This window comes from Anopheles ziemanni, chromosome 3 (genome assembly GCF_943734765.1).
Source record: "Anopheles ziemanni chromosome 3, idAnoZiCoDA_A2_x.2, whole genome shotgun sequence".
Classification (NCBI taxonomy): domain Eukaryota; kingdom Metazoa; phylum Arthropoda; class Insecta; order Diptera; family Culicidae; genus Anopheles; species Anopheles ziemanni.
In genome coordinates, this window is record NC_080706.1 from 87,929,275 (window position 1) to 87,942,819 (window position 13,545).

Here is a 13,545-nt window from a genome sequence, read left to right on the forward strand (position 1 = left end):
AGGTAAGAATGAGGGATAAATGGTTTTAAGGCCCCGGACAAGGCGGGCCATATGCAGTAAAACCGCACGAGACCGTCACCCTCGTATGGACACTATCGACCAGCGTTGTGGTACGCGGGACCACTACCCAATATTGGTCACACTAGACACACGCTGTAATCTAATAGGATCAAGTGCGATGCTTCCATCCCGAGTGTACATCGGGGGAAGGTGAGTCCAACCGAGCACATGCCCACAACGGCTGCCTAGGTCGATGCGTATCGATTGTTAATACCAGCTCACTGTTCAGCTCTGGCACGTTGTATCCCTGTAAGTCGAATTTTCCGGATGGTCGCTAAGCAAGTCAACGTACGGTTCTAACATTGCGATTTTTCGTATTTTGTTAGCTGTGGTTTATTAACTCAAAAAATAATATCCTAACAAAACGAAGAAATAAATACAATAGCATTATTTGTTCTTGTGTGAAATGGTCTTTCATGTTCTGCGGAGTGAAATTTAAAACTTCCTAACTAAAATTTGAGATTTTTCACTAAAATTTGAGAGTAGAAAATGAAACTACACTCATGCGAAATCTATTCCAGGTAAGAGTTTTGTTTTTATTGAGTTTCAATTTCATCCTCCTTGTGTTTTGTCATATCAATATGTTCCACACAAATACAAATTACAATTCAAATGACTTTTTTTAAGAACGGGTTTGAATTCCTTTATTATCATTTCATAATTAGTGAAAGATGATTAGGTACGGTCAGGCGACCCGAATTGGATGACAAACCTCTTGCATTCTACCTAACAAAAATACGAAAAAAAAAGATTTGCCAAACGATTCAAATCATCACAAAGGTGTTGATTTCTTAGCTTAATGATGTGAAGGGTATTTGATGCAAAAATAACAGTCTCCTGCTTGCAAAAACCCTTTACTGAAAGTACTTTGATTAAACTAAAACTGACGAATTATTATGTAAACATTTCTCCACTCTTGCTTGCCTTTCATCAGCTTTCATTGTTTGACCGGCAAGTTATCAAAAACTCGTCAGAAACAATGTAGTTTATTTATGAATTTACATTTATAATTACCCGTGCCGCAGTTAAAAATTAAAGAAAAGATTAATCTAATAATAATACATTTTAGTTGATGTCGGCCCCCTGCAACTTCCCAGTCATCGGGGTTGTTTTATGCAAACAATCCACTCGAGGGAACTTTCCCATCTAACTCGCTAATAATCGCACACCATCGTGGTGTGATTATCTTTCCATCGGCACCTCGTCCCATTCCCGCCCGTCTCAAACAGCCCAACAGCCGAAAAACCACAAAAATTGCATCACTTGACTGATCGTCTGGTGGTGCTTAAAACCTCGTTTAACACCGACAAACCACGGCAAACCTTCCCTAATTAACCTGCACCCCTAAAACGCTGCCTCAAGGGGGACAGGGGGAGGGGGGGGGGGGACTGCGCGTAAGCATGAGTGTTGCAAATGGCGGTGAAAATAGTTTTGCCGGAGTTGGCGCCGGAAGGCACGGCTTACGGAAAAGTGACGCGCCGTTGACTGATATCGGGAGTTTGCAGCAGTTTCTACTTCGCTGCCGGAAAAGCTCCCGCCCGGTTTTGGCGACCGTTCTAGTTTACGCTACATTAGTTCCGTCTCGGAGCTCGGGAGGTGAAGTACCGGAGCGAGACATAAGGGGGAGTTGGATAAATAAGAAAAAACACCGAGATGGAGCTCCAGCATCCAGTTATTCTGGATATCGCCTCGAGGGGCTAATAAATACGGCGGGAAATGAGGTTTGTAAAGTATGCTGCTCCCGGTATTATGCAAATTCCGGCGAGAAGCGCTAGCTCCACTTTCTATTGGCACTTGTTGCACCGATCGGCTTCAAAATGAGCTTCAAACGAGCGTGCATAATCTTGAGCATAAACGGCTCCGCACATTGCCTCAAGGCGAGCTGAAGACTTTTTTTTGCACTCCCCAAAACTTCCCATGCTTGCGCCCACACCGTTAACGCGTTCATCCGTCGGATAACGAAAAAAAAGGCATTGCTCCAAAATTCGTAACCAAGGCCCAATACACATGCAACCCACTCACAAAGTGTCTTCGAGTGTCGGTTACCGGCGCCACGCACCAACATGCCGCGTGCTCGTATCACGACACAGTGTAAGTGACGGCGCATAAAATTAACATAACGAGATAATGGAAACAATTTATTTAGCATGATTTCTCCGCGTGCCTTTCGATGCTGCCAACAGCTTTCCCACCACGACCAAACCTTAGCTGGTTTGGTTGAAAAGTGCAGATATTACCGTTGACAGTAACGTGCAACAGGCACAACTGTGAATAACTGATAGAGAGAGTGGGAGGGAAAGAGAACTAGTAGAGAGAGAAGGAGTGCATTAAATAGACGCACATTGTTGGCAATTGCAACAATCAGCACCTGTCCATGCATCCCCCACAAGCTCATAGATCATTGCCGTCTACGCACGCTCGATCTCCGGTGCAATGTAAACCGGGAGCATCAATAACTGCCAGCCTCACATGTATGTGTGCGTGTGTGTATGTGTGTGACAGGTTGGTTCGGTAGGGAAACAATAGAAACTCTCAGTTTCAGCCACTTTAATGCAAACGCTTCCATCACGCTCTGATTGCGACGCCGTCTGCGGGACGGTGGAAAAGCGGGTGAAATTACGTCGAACAGCATTCAGAACGCTAGCGACGTGGAAAACTGAACATGTGAGCACCCGGGCCAATTTACGGGCGAGGAAAATCCAGCTGGTTCCGTTGCAACTCGCTCGAATGCCGCCATTGGGGAGATGTTGGGCAAAAAAACAGGTTCCAAGTGGTACTAAACAGAGGTGTTCAGACATTGGAGAAAAACAAGTTAAACGTATTTTAAATCATTAATTGATTTATAAAATTACAAAAAAATGTAAAAGCTTGTTGAATATATAGAATGAATATAAAACAAATAAACATAATATAATAATCATTCGATAGCAATACAGCATGAGTTTAGGAAAATATAGTTCTCACAGTTTTTGAAGAAAAATAAGTTAAACACATTTTAAATGTTTTAATCGATTTGTGAAATTATAAAAACTTTTCATAAAAACAAATATACACCAAATAAACATAATACAACAACCATTTGATACCAATACACAACAAAATTGGGATGTTCTATATCTCACAATTTATGTAATTCCAAAGGAATCAGATTATAGACTTCCACACTTCTTTAAAACGTTCTACATTTGTTAAGAGGATATTTTAATTAATTCAACAAAAAATTATAAGGCATTCTGATGAAATATTGCTGGAGGGGTTGAAGAACACTGGCCTAGAACGTTCCACTCGAGTGACGATGCGCTCCATTCGAGTGAATTAGTCCGGTCTATGCATATCGGACCTTCGGTTTACTTTCCATGCTCTCAGCCGCCGTGTGCTCGACTCCACATACCTACCTTTGACGCCCTCCAGCGATAGGAACGGAACCCACATGTTGCGTTTAGCCCCAGACGGTTGGTAAATTACGTGTGGAACTAAAAACTGGCGGACAGTAAACAAAAAAAAAGCAAGACACACATCCATGCAACCCGAACCAGCAGCAGGTTCCCGACGATCACTTTCACCCTTCTTCCCGGGCAGAAAATGGGTTTCTAGTTCACCGGGGCGCAGGGGGCGCCCTGCCGGCGAATGGAGGGCGCGGCAAAAGGTTGGAAAAAATATATAGATGTATGTAAAAACAGTAACAACACCGGAGGTCTCCCTAAGGCCGCGGTCACGGAGGTGTCAGCTGGAGACGGCATAACCCCAGCGGAGCAAAATCTAACGCCGGTTTTCTCTCTACTTCGCGCGCGGAGCTGGTGTTTCTTTTTTTTCCTGGACGCGGAGTTTGTTTTGTTTTTTGGTTAGTAAAACTTTTTGCTGCAACTAACGAAACACGTTACGGTGAGTACGTAAATGGTAAGTGAGGAAAAAAGCCTCTTGAAGAAATAAATGCTATCGAGTTTTTATCGCCTCACCAATTGAACACATTCACTCACCGAATGAAAGCATCCTTTGCAAAAACGGAACTAAAGTGTAGAAGCGATTGCGATAAGTTTTTGCAATAAAAAAAACAGTTGGTAATTTGTTGGGTTTTCCATTGGCAAATAACTTTTGCAAGATCAGGTTGTCCTCTCAACATTGTCAGTGCCGAAGAAAACAACACTTATTCGATTCAGTAGAGCAGTTAAATAAGCTCCTAATCGCAACATTGCTCTCTAACTCTCCCTCTCTCCAACTCTACGGCCTCGTCGCATACTCGAGTGATATCACAATCAAAACCTCATCGATGGCAGCAGCCCACAATATATCGATGTGCATTCATCAGAGCGCATACCATGGTCGAACGGAGAGGAAGAGGAAAACCCTCGGGGTGAAGTGCATTATCGTCGGCAAACAAATCGATGCAAGGTGAACTAGCATCGTTCGAAAGAGGGCATTAGTCACACACCGAGTGTGTTGTTCGAGTGTGGCGTTGTTGTGTTTCAAGTTTTCGCTTTTCTCCTGCTGGGAAAAAGCATTGTGTTGGATTGTTTTACTTTCCTTTCGGCGAACTTCATTGACATTGCCTAGCCACAGTGACACTGGCACGGAATTGCAATTTTGCAACTTCCTTTCAAAGTTAATTCAGCGCTATGCGATCAATGGACCCATCTGTCATCAACTGTTCGTTGAACTGAGGCTTCGGCGAAAAGTTTCCATTCGAGGAAGAAGTAAATTTTACAGCATTCAATTGTGTTACGTATATTTCTCACTCATCTTTAACTTTTCACATTTTGTTTTAAATGAAAGATACTAGATGGAGTGTCTTAAAGTAGTTGCATGATGTGTCATTTTAATTTTACTTGAATAGAGAGTTAATAAAACAAATAAATTATTGTTCTGTTAATTAATCTTCACCATCACCATTCTAATGGATGAAGGAACTTAAACATATTAGAAACATTTTCAACATTTTTTCAAACTAGATTTAAGCCACCAGTCCAATTTCCAGACATCAGACATTGTTTTAAATTCTAAAAAATAAATTTTTATCTATTAAGGTTGAAAATAAAACATTTTGGTTCAATTACTCGCTCATAAATGATCTTTAAACCTACAATTATTGATCGAAACTGCGAAAAAAATTATTTCGTTTCGAAAGTTAACATAAAAGATCAAGAATGTTTTGATAGCTGTTTTTGTTTTTTTTTCAATTATACTATTAGCACCATACAAAACCTTTGAAACAGCTAATATTGATGTGTAACATTGACTACACTTGCTTTGTAGTGATATTTCTGAATTTTGGGTATAAAACTGTTTTACAATCAGTGTAATCAACACTAGCGAACAAATTGTGTTTTGTTTGCGATGGTGTAATGTCACACAGTGATTTTGTATCAAATCGCATAACTGCATTAATTCCTTTGATTCAAATCAAACAACATTGTTCCGTGCAAACACTGTGATTTGGATAATTTATTTGATTATTCCAACTAACACCGTGCCATAATTCAAAGCGACAGAAAAACCAAACCTGATCCTAAATTAAGCCTATTGACCGAGGCCAGGTCCTGCAATTAAACCCAGCAGTGCCCATCTCCGGGACGTGCCTGTTATCGATGCACCAAACCAGGGCGATATTGATTTCTGCACTCCTATCGACCGACGCCATCGAGGAGGAATTCAATTTTGATGTTTTTTCCCCCCCTTCCTCCGCTCCGTTTTCCCCACCGCAGGCGTCCAAAATCGGTTGCAATGTATGGCAAACGCCACTGGTGGCCACAAACACACCTACAGGTTACTATCGGGGCCGGGATGGCATCCGATGTTATCGACGACACCACCGTTGTCGTAATTAGTACGTAAAATTTATTACCCTGCACGAAGCTTACACACACACACACACACACACACACACACACACACACACACACCCAGCATGCACGTGGACATTCGCACGCGACGATAACGAACAATTTCCGGCAGGACGATATTCCAAATCCTTTTCCCAGCTTTTTCCCTCCCCATCCCGTAAAATTTGAATTTCCCTCGAACGCGTGTCACGTGAAATAATTACGGCTTGTCGTAGTCGACCTTCCCTTACGGACGCACGGTTTGGTTGCGGCTTTCCGCATTACCTTCAGGGTCCAGCGGAGCCTTCGTTAAATCCGGAACGAAGCGGAATTACGCTCCGAACCACGTGGTGCGTATGTTAAAATGAAATAAAAATCGATGCATCCTCGAACGGCTTCACGCCACGCCACGCTGACCAATCGATAATTGATGAGCAATTTGTGTAGGAAATGACAACGCGATAGGCCATTTTGTTGATGAACAGCGTAACGGAATGGTTTATGGATAGGTAGCAACAAAAAGTCCGTCAGAAATAACACACATTCACGGAGCGCACATTTCCATTCCGCAAAACATGTTCATCGGATTGTTCGGGAATCATGCACCTTTTTTAAATGGCCGCGTGCTTTTACCCTTTTTTGTGCGTGGATATGGTTGAATACCACCCACCACCGAAACAGGCCGACGTTTGAAGCGACGGCTTCATTCATAATAAAAATGTTTCCCACAATAGAAACACGCCGGGGAACAACACTTTTCCCTCTGCATCAGAAAATTTTGCAAACTACGAGCAAAAATGGTTCGTTGAAGGGGGGAAAAAATGGCGTACTCCAAATACAATTCCACTGTCGGCAAGTTCCAACGTTGGGTACCAAAAAAAAAAAAAACACCCTGGACTGAAAAGTCTGCCAATCCATCATTCCATACGATTGCGTCAACCGGGAATGAACTGCTCTTTGTGTTCATCTGCCGGCCAGTTTTTAACGTTACGTTTTTATTTTCTATGCTTCACTACCCAGTTATGCATAATGGGAGCATACCAAAAAAGAAAAAAAAGCCTCCCACCCCACGGTGTGGAATATTAAACGCCTCGTAGCGCGTCCCCCCTCCGGGACACGGGTTATTACGTTGGCGTTGGCAAATTCATTGGGACAAATTTAACGACTCGTCACGATGGGACTCGTGTATTCTGTCGCGCATAAAAATGTTCCTAGCCGTCGTTGGCGGCAAAAAAAAAATGGGTTGAATTTGGAGCATCCACCTCCACGTTCTGAACCTGTTGAGAGAGTCAAGTGACGTGTACGGAGAAGATAATAGACATTTTGGGATGGTACGCCGCTTCGGGCCGAAAGTGTCGAGCCGAAGAGTTGGGTGAATAAAAACATTAATTGAATAATAAAGACTTTCCCACAGCATCCCATTAGTCGTGGTGGTGAAGATTTTTTCGGGGGGAAAAAAACAACACACACATAAAACCAGTCAAACTAAGCCGCTTTTCGCGAGAGTCTTCGAAGGAAAAAGGTAAAAAGCGCGATCCCCCGAAGTTAATTTTAATTGCCGCAGATGTGTTCTGTTAGATAATTCCAACGTCTCCAAAACGTAGCTTTTTTCGTGTGTAGTTTTCCTCCCCGACTTACACAAATCGCCGTGCGAAACGACATGAGCGGACGCGCTCACACCTTTCACGTCATCACCATCATAAACGAGGCCCGAGGAGTCTGGGAGTTTATTGCCATATGACTACTGGTAACATCGGAGTCGAATCCTCCCAGAAAACGTTGCTTGTAAAACCGAACCGGCATGCGTAAGTGAATCTTCTGTTGTGTACAAAACGATGACTTCCTACCTCTTTCACGACTCGCTAGCTCAAACCTGGGCATCTTATCAAACATTCGGGAAACTGTTACCTCGCCGACGATTTGCGTGCGTTACGCGGGCGCGCGCGCTTTTGTGGGGGGCGCCTTTGGAAGAGCGCATATCTTTATCGCCATGCCAGTGCGAACGGCTGTATGACGCAACCTCCGAAACCGCCGGTCGCTCGGTCGAGTCCATATGGCGATCCGTACCGCCCGGAGTTCGCGGGTGCCCACCATACCGTTACGCTAATGAGACTCCGTTGCTCTCCGGTCTGGTGGAGGAAAACTATTAGCGCCTCCGGCAAGCGACTAGACCCGAAGACGCTGTCCGTAGCCCGTTCCGTAAAACAAACGATTAATTAATCGAATTAACGGCATCCGCATGCTGGCGTTGCTGCTGTGCGTGAAGTCACGCTGTAGAGGAGAGAACTATCGTTTTCATCCACGAGGCCCGAGGAGTTCCCCAACCCAGTCGGGAGAATCCCCACCTCCGAAAGGCGTCCCAATTAAGACGTGCTGTTTTCATCAATTTCGTCTTAAGTGCGAGTGGATGGCCGCAAGGAACGGCGAGGCACCTGACGGCGTAGGCTTTTCTGCCTTTCACTTACCCTCGGGCTGTTGTGTGCTCCTACAGGGGCCCACCGTAAATGCCTGCTCTTAATTGAGGGATTATTTTAACAACAACGGAAGAAACATAAGTTTAAATTCCACCACTCACCAGCGCTGACAGGTGGTTCGGTGGGATGAACTCTTCATTAGCATGCGCGAACAAATGCTTTCAATGCTGACGCACACCTTTGCCGGGCGAGTTATCACCGAGCAGCTACCGGCTGCTTGCCGTATCAGCTGCACATGATTGGAATCGTATCAAATTTCCATAATGCCACCGGCTCCGGTTCCCAAAACATATTTCCAACGAAGCACGATGGGGTGATAACTTCGAGACGGCTTGCTCGACGTCATAATTTAAAGACTTTTGCAACACGAATATTCCCGATAGGCACCTGGAAATACGCCCCCGATATAGGTAAGAATCACCGTTTACGTGAAGTAGTTACGAAGATGGTTCGATCCACACGAGTCAACGAACGAGAAACCTCTGTAAAGCTGTTCGCCAAAAGCTCAAACCATCTGCGCTCGATTGATAGCATAATTTAGAGGCCAAAGAACTGCTGAAAATGTTCTGATTTCTTGTTAGTGCAGACGGGTTCATTATCTACTATTCATTTCCTGCAAGAATAACAGATTGATTTTACATTGCCATCGATGGTGTTTTTCCTTCTATTAACGAATCGTTCGAAGCATGCAATCAATGGAAATTGTGAGATCAGAACAAAAACGTTCGGCAAGCTACAAGAAACTGAGCAGGAGAATATCTTTAAAAAAAAGAACAAAGATAACCCTTTTTTCAGAAAGGAGAAAAAATTCGAGCGTTCAAATTATAGCCATCAAATCAAATGAACACAAATTGAAACACTTGGAGTGCATATTTTATGCAAAATAGCTTAAAAACACACAATCAATCACGAGCGAACTCAAACCATTTTGTATGGCAAGGTGAAAAACCTCCTCTTGGGAATGGAACGTGTGAAATGGTTATCGGAAGCAATTATGCAAAGAATGAAAAATTGCACATTACTGTGCAACGGCTTGGAGGGAAGAAAAGTGGTTATAATTTGCTGCAAACAAGCAAAGAATGTTTTTACAGCCGATTATTGAAGCTCAATTTCTTCTGCACTCTAACGGCGAACGTTGGCGATAAGTGGTTACAAGATTTGCGCAGCTGAACATGGCCAGAATACCACAAGGTCCGTCGTTATCGCAACTAGATCTTGACCATTACGCCATCTTCAGCACCGCACGCAGTAACGTACACCCAAGACGCCCTCCGCCTTTGCGAACAAGTGTCCAATTATGATAACTAAATTATGAATGACCCATAAATCAACGCCGACGACGCAACCCACACCATGTTGGGAGGGGTTCGAGTCACATGCGTGTTTTGTTTGAAGTACGCACTGCAAACACGCACCAACGTTCGCGAAGCGACCGGGTTACAAATCGCGCCAAGGCAGGGCGTGTCTGGAGGTGATATGAGCCGAGACAAACCCTCCGTGACGTCGATTTACATACAAGGAAAAGGGTGCCTTCCGAACGGGCGGTGGGAGGCTTTCCCGGACGGTGAAGAAAGGGTGAGAACAAGATGTTTATCCGTGGAGTTTGAGTCTTGGGTCAATTGCTGGCTAACAAGGCTCCATCTGCTTGATAGTGTCTAATAAACCCGAAACCAAAGGAGTACCCTCCCACATGGACATATACAGCGCGTAAACAAGGTGTAAATTGATTCAAGTCAGCACAAGAATACGATGTCATTACTTCAGCCTAAGTCCTTGCTCTCGTTCTCGTTCAAACCGAAGGAATCTTAGCGCCTCATTTCCCATTTGGATGTTCCTCGCTCGGGAGAAGGTTGTTGCATCAGCTAACTGTAACTGTTATGAGCCGTACAAACCGTCCCACACATGGTCAGTACCCTTCTGCGTTCTACCCTCCTATAGCACCACAAACACTAACCAGATGATAACCCTGACCGCTTCCTTCGAGCAAATATGATGACTGTATCTTGGATGGCTTCCGACTCTGACCATTAATGGACCAACGCTCAGTTTCCCATCATTACGCGGGCGAAAAAGCGAAGCGGTTGCTGCACCATGGTGGAGGGTAATAAATATTAGCATAATTACTGTGCTCCGTCACGTATCATTAACACATTGGCCATAATTGGTCACCGTTTTTGATCCGACAAGCAGGGGGAAAACTCGGAAGTGGAACGATTAGGGATACGAATTGATTGGCAAGAATTGCATACATTATCTAATTTAACCGCGAGCGTAGAAGATCAAAATGAATTGTATTTAATAGATTGATTAATTTTCATCATTGATAGCGTGTTAACTGTTTTCAATGATCATCGTAGTTATGTTATGGAATCGATAAACGACAATCGAACAAGCATGACGTATCGTATCTATTTATTCTATCATCCTGAAGATAAAACTTCGATATTCACAGACATTTGATATAATGGAATGTTTAATGCCAATAGTTTTCAAGTAAACCATTGCTAAGCATGTGTAGTTAGACTATACAGTATCCATAATGCCACCAATTTTAACTTTAAGCTTTGTTATCACAACAAATACATGACTTATGGAAAAACTTAGCCTTCGATAAAACTAATTGTAGGTCGCTTTATGTTAAAGAAATTCGAATTCAATTACAAAAGAAAGAGAAAAATTCAATTACAGAAAAGTATCAACAAATGATAAATATTTTGCTGTTTATTGAATTTTATTTTGCGAGTCTAACCAACATTTTTAACACATCATGGAATGGCCACTCTTGGACTATTATTATTGAAGATCCAAAGCTTAGCCAAAGCATGGCTTATCTTTTTTATTTTTCAAATTGATTTATTTAATCATCCTATGTTTCTAGTGTTGTTGGCTAAGTTTTATATCTGGCATTCTATTGTTTGATGCCGTAAAGGGCAAATTATTCAATTTAAGTTTTTTTCTATACGAAAATCTTCACACCAACACTCCTTTAGCACGGAAAATAAATTGTTTTGCAAGTACTTACTGTTGTTCTCCGTTTGCCTCAGAAATGCAAGTTTTACGACGAGCAATTTTTCCAAAAAATTAGTTTCTCGAAAAACTTTTCATACAGTTTCAACTCCTATCAGCTTTGAACACTCCATTCGTTAAATTTCAGATCTCTTAGGAAAAAATCTTAGTAACTTTTAGAGCAAGTAAATTCGACAAGTTGTGACGTCCCAGGCATCAGTATAATGATTGTCATAGATTTCATTTTTTTTAAATTTATTTCGAAAAAGCTCTTCCGGTTGATTCACTTAAAGTTTGTAGGTCAATACGCTTAACTAGACGAAGAGGCGACGCTTTGGATCAGTTCAGCACCTCCACGCCGTTAAATGGAGTATAACTTCACAACCGTGCGACAACAATGAACTGCTGAAGGTGATCAGAATACAAATTGAAAGATTGGATCTCCACCTCCAAGAATGGGTGGTGCTTCCGATTCCGACCTGCTCGAGGCCCGCCTAAACAACCCGCCCAAACATTAATCACGACGCCGATCAGGCAAACCGACCCGGGGCCCGGGAAAAGTTAAGCAGGGGTCGTTGGGAGGGAGCGGCGACATTCGACAATTCGAGCACTCGACGAAAACTTGAAATCCGATTATTCTATTGCAGCGAACGCAGGAAGGGACAGGAAATGCGAAGAGAGCCACGCGCACACAATTGTCGCCAACTCCGGAGTCCAACATCCGGAGGCCGCACGAAACTCTCGCCAGCGGATGCCGGCGTAGACTCCAATTGTCACGCTCGTATCAAGGGTAGTTGGGTTCGGGGTGGAGACCGTCCCGACGTTGAAGGGCTGAAAAGAATGACTCGCAATCACGCGATAAAAAGTAATCTTTCATGTCGCGCGTCGCCTTTGCACCTCTGTAAAGCCAGCTTCGAGGTCTTTGGCTCCGCAAAGTGGTAGGATGAGAGGACAGGTCGTTTAAAATCGCTTTTGCAAGGAGTTGGAGAACCGTGGAAGGAGGAAACATTATTCGTTAGTCATGCAAGTACGGAAGCAGCGACACCAACGACGCACCGTCGATAGAGAAGTACTTGCGATGAACTATGAGAAAATAATGACATAACTCAATTTGAGCAATCTCTCCGATAAAGTTTTCCCCCAGAAACGCCAGGAAGTGGCAACGGAGATAAAATGTATGTCTCGCCGAACCGGTCTATCACGTTTTTAATGAGGTGCCGATGAAATGCATCCACGTTAGAACGAGTATCGAGTTGTCAAATGTTTCTAGTTTAGCAGCTTGTTAAAGATTAAAACGCTTGACACGGTGACACGGAGCGTAAGGAAACTGATACGCCACGGCGAAAGTAAAAGTAGACTCCAAACTTGCTGCTCTAATGCACGTATTTCCTCGAAAAAATACGCTTTCCCATTCCCAGACGGTGTTACTTACCAGTTGACAGACGACATTTCCAGCTTGTGCTGGATTATCCGAAGCAGGTCGGGAGCCGCTCCGGTGGATTTGCTTGCACTCTTCGAACGGTATCGACGCCTTCGGGGCCGGCCATTCGACATATGGCTCATGGAAACGAAAAACTAAACACCCGACACGTAGGCAGTGGCTTCCGTTACGCACGACCTCGTTATCTTCTCGAAACTGCAACGCCAAAGACCCGGCAAGCCGTACAAGAAAAATGCTTTGAAAGTAAAAACCCACGACCAGCAACTGTCTGTTTTGAATATTCAAACTTTTAGGATCCGATTGTAGCTCTCTTTCACAACAAACAAACTTTCATCTTTCAACGATTTGAACGCTTCTCATTAATCAGATGCATCGATCGTTCCCGGAAACCGTCAACAGCGCTTATCTATTTAGGCGCTGACACCGCATCGGGTTTTCTCGGAAAGGTGAAACCCTTTTTCTATATCACCTTTCGTTGCATTCGAAAGGCTCAAATGCAGCAAATCCTGCGTTAGAAAGGAATTGATCGTTTTCGAAAACACAACGTTACTCAATCGATTGATGCAGCTTGGGATAGGCGGTATTGGACGGATAAACATCAATTTGACAAGTCAAAGTTACGCACAGATGACGTGCTGTCTGATAATAATTTAAACTTTAAAAGCTTTTGACTTTTCAGAAGAGACTTTTACCATAATGGATATTTTAATCATAACATTTTTACTTCCCATTATCGATAGAGTTTTTG

At 43.4% G+C, this 13,545-nt stretch overlaps 1 protein-coding gene across 1 annotated transcript in view; it reads right to left on the reverse strand.

The window, feature by feature from the left end:
* Positions 1-12,910, reverse strand: part of LOC131285737 (myosin-IIIb-like) — a 28,765-nt gene extending 15,855 nt beyond the window's left edge. The window contains exon 1 of the mRNA XM_058314594.1: positions 12,789-12,910. Coding sequence (XP_058170577.1) covers positions 12,789-12,910 — 122 coding nt within the window. The remainder of the gene's footprint in view (positions 1-12,788) is intronic.
* Between the last annotated feature and the right edge of the window lie 635 nt (positions 12,911-13,545).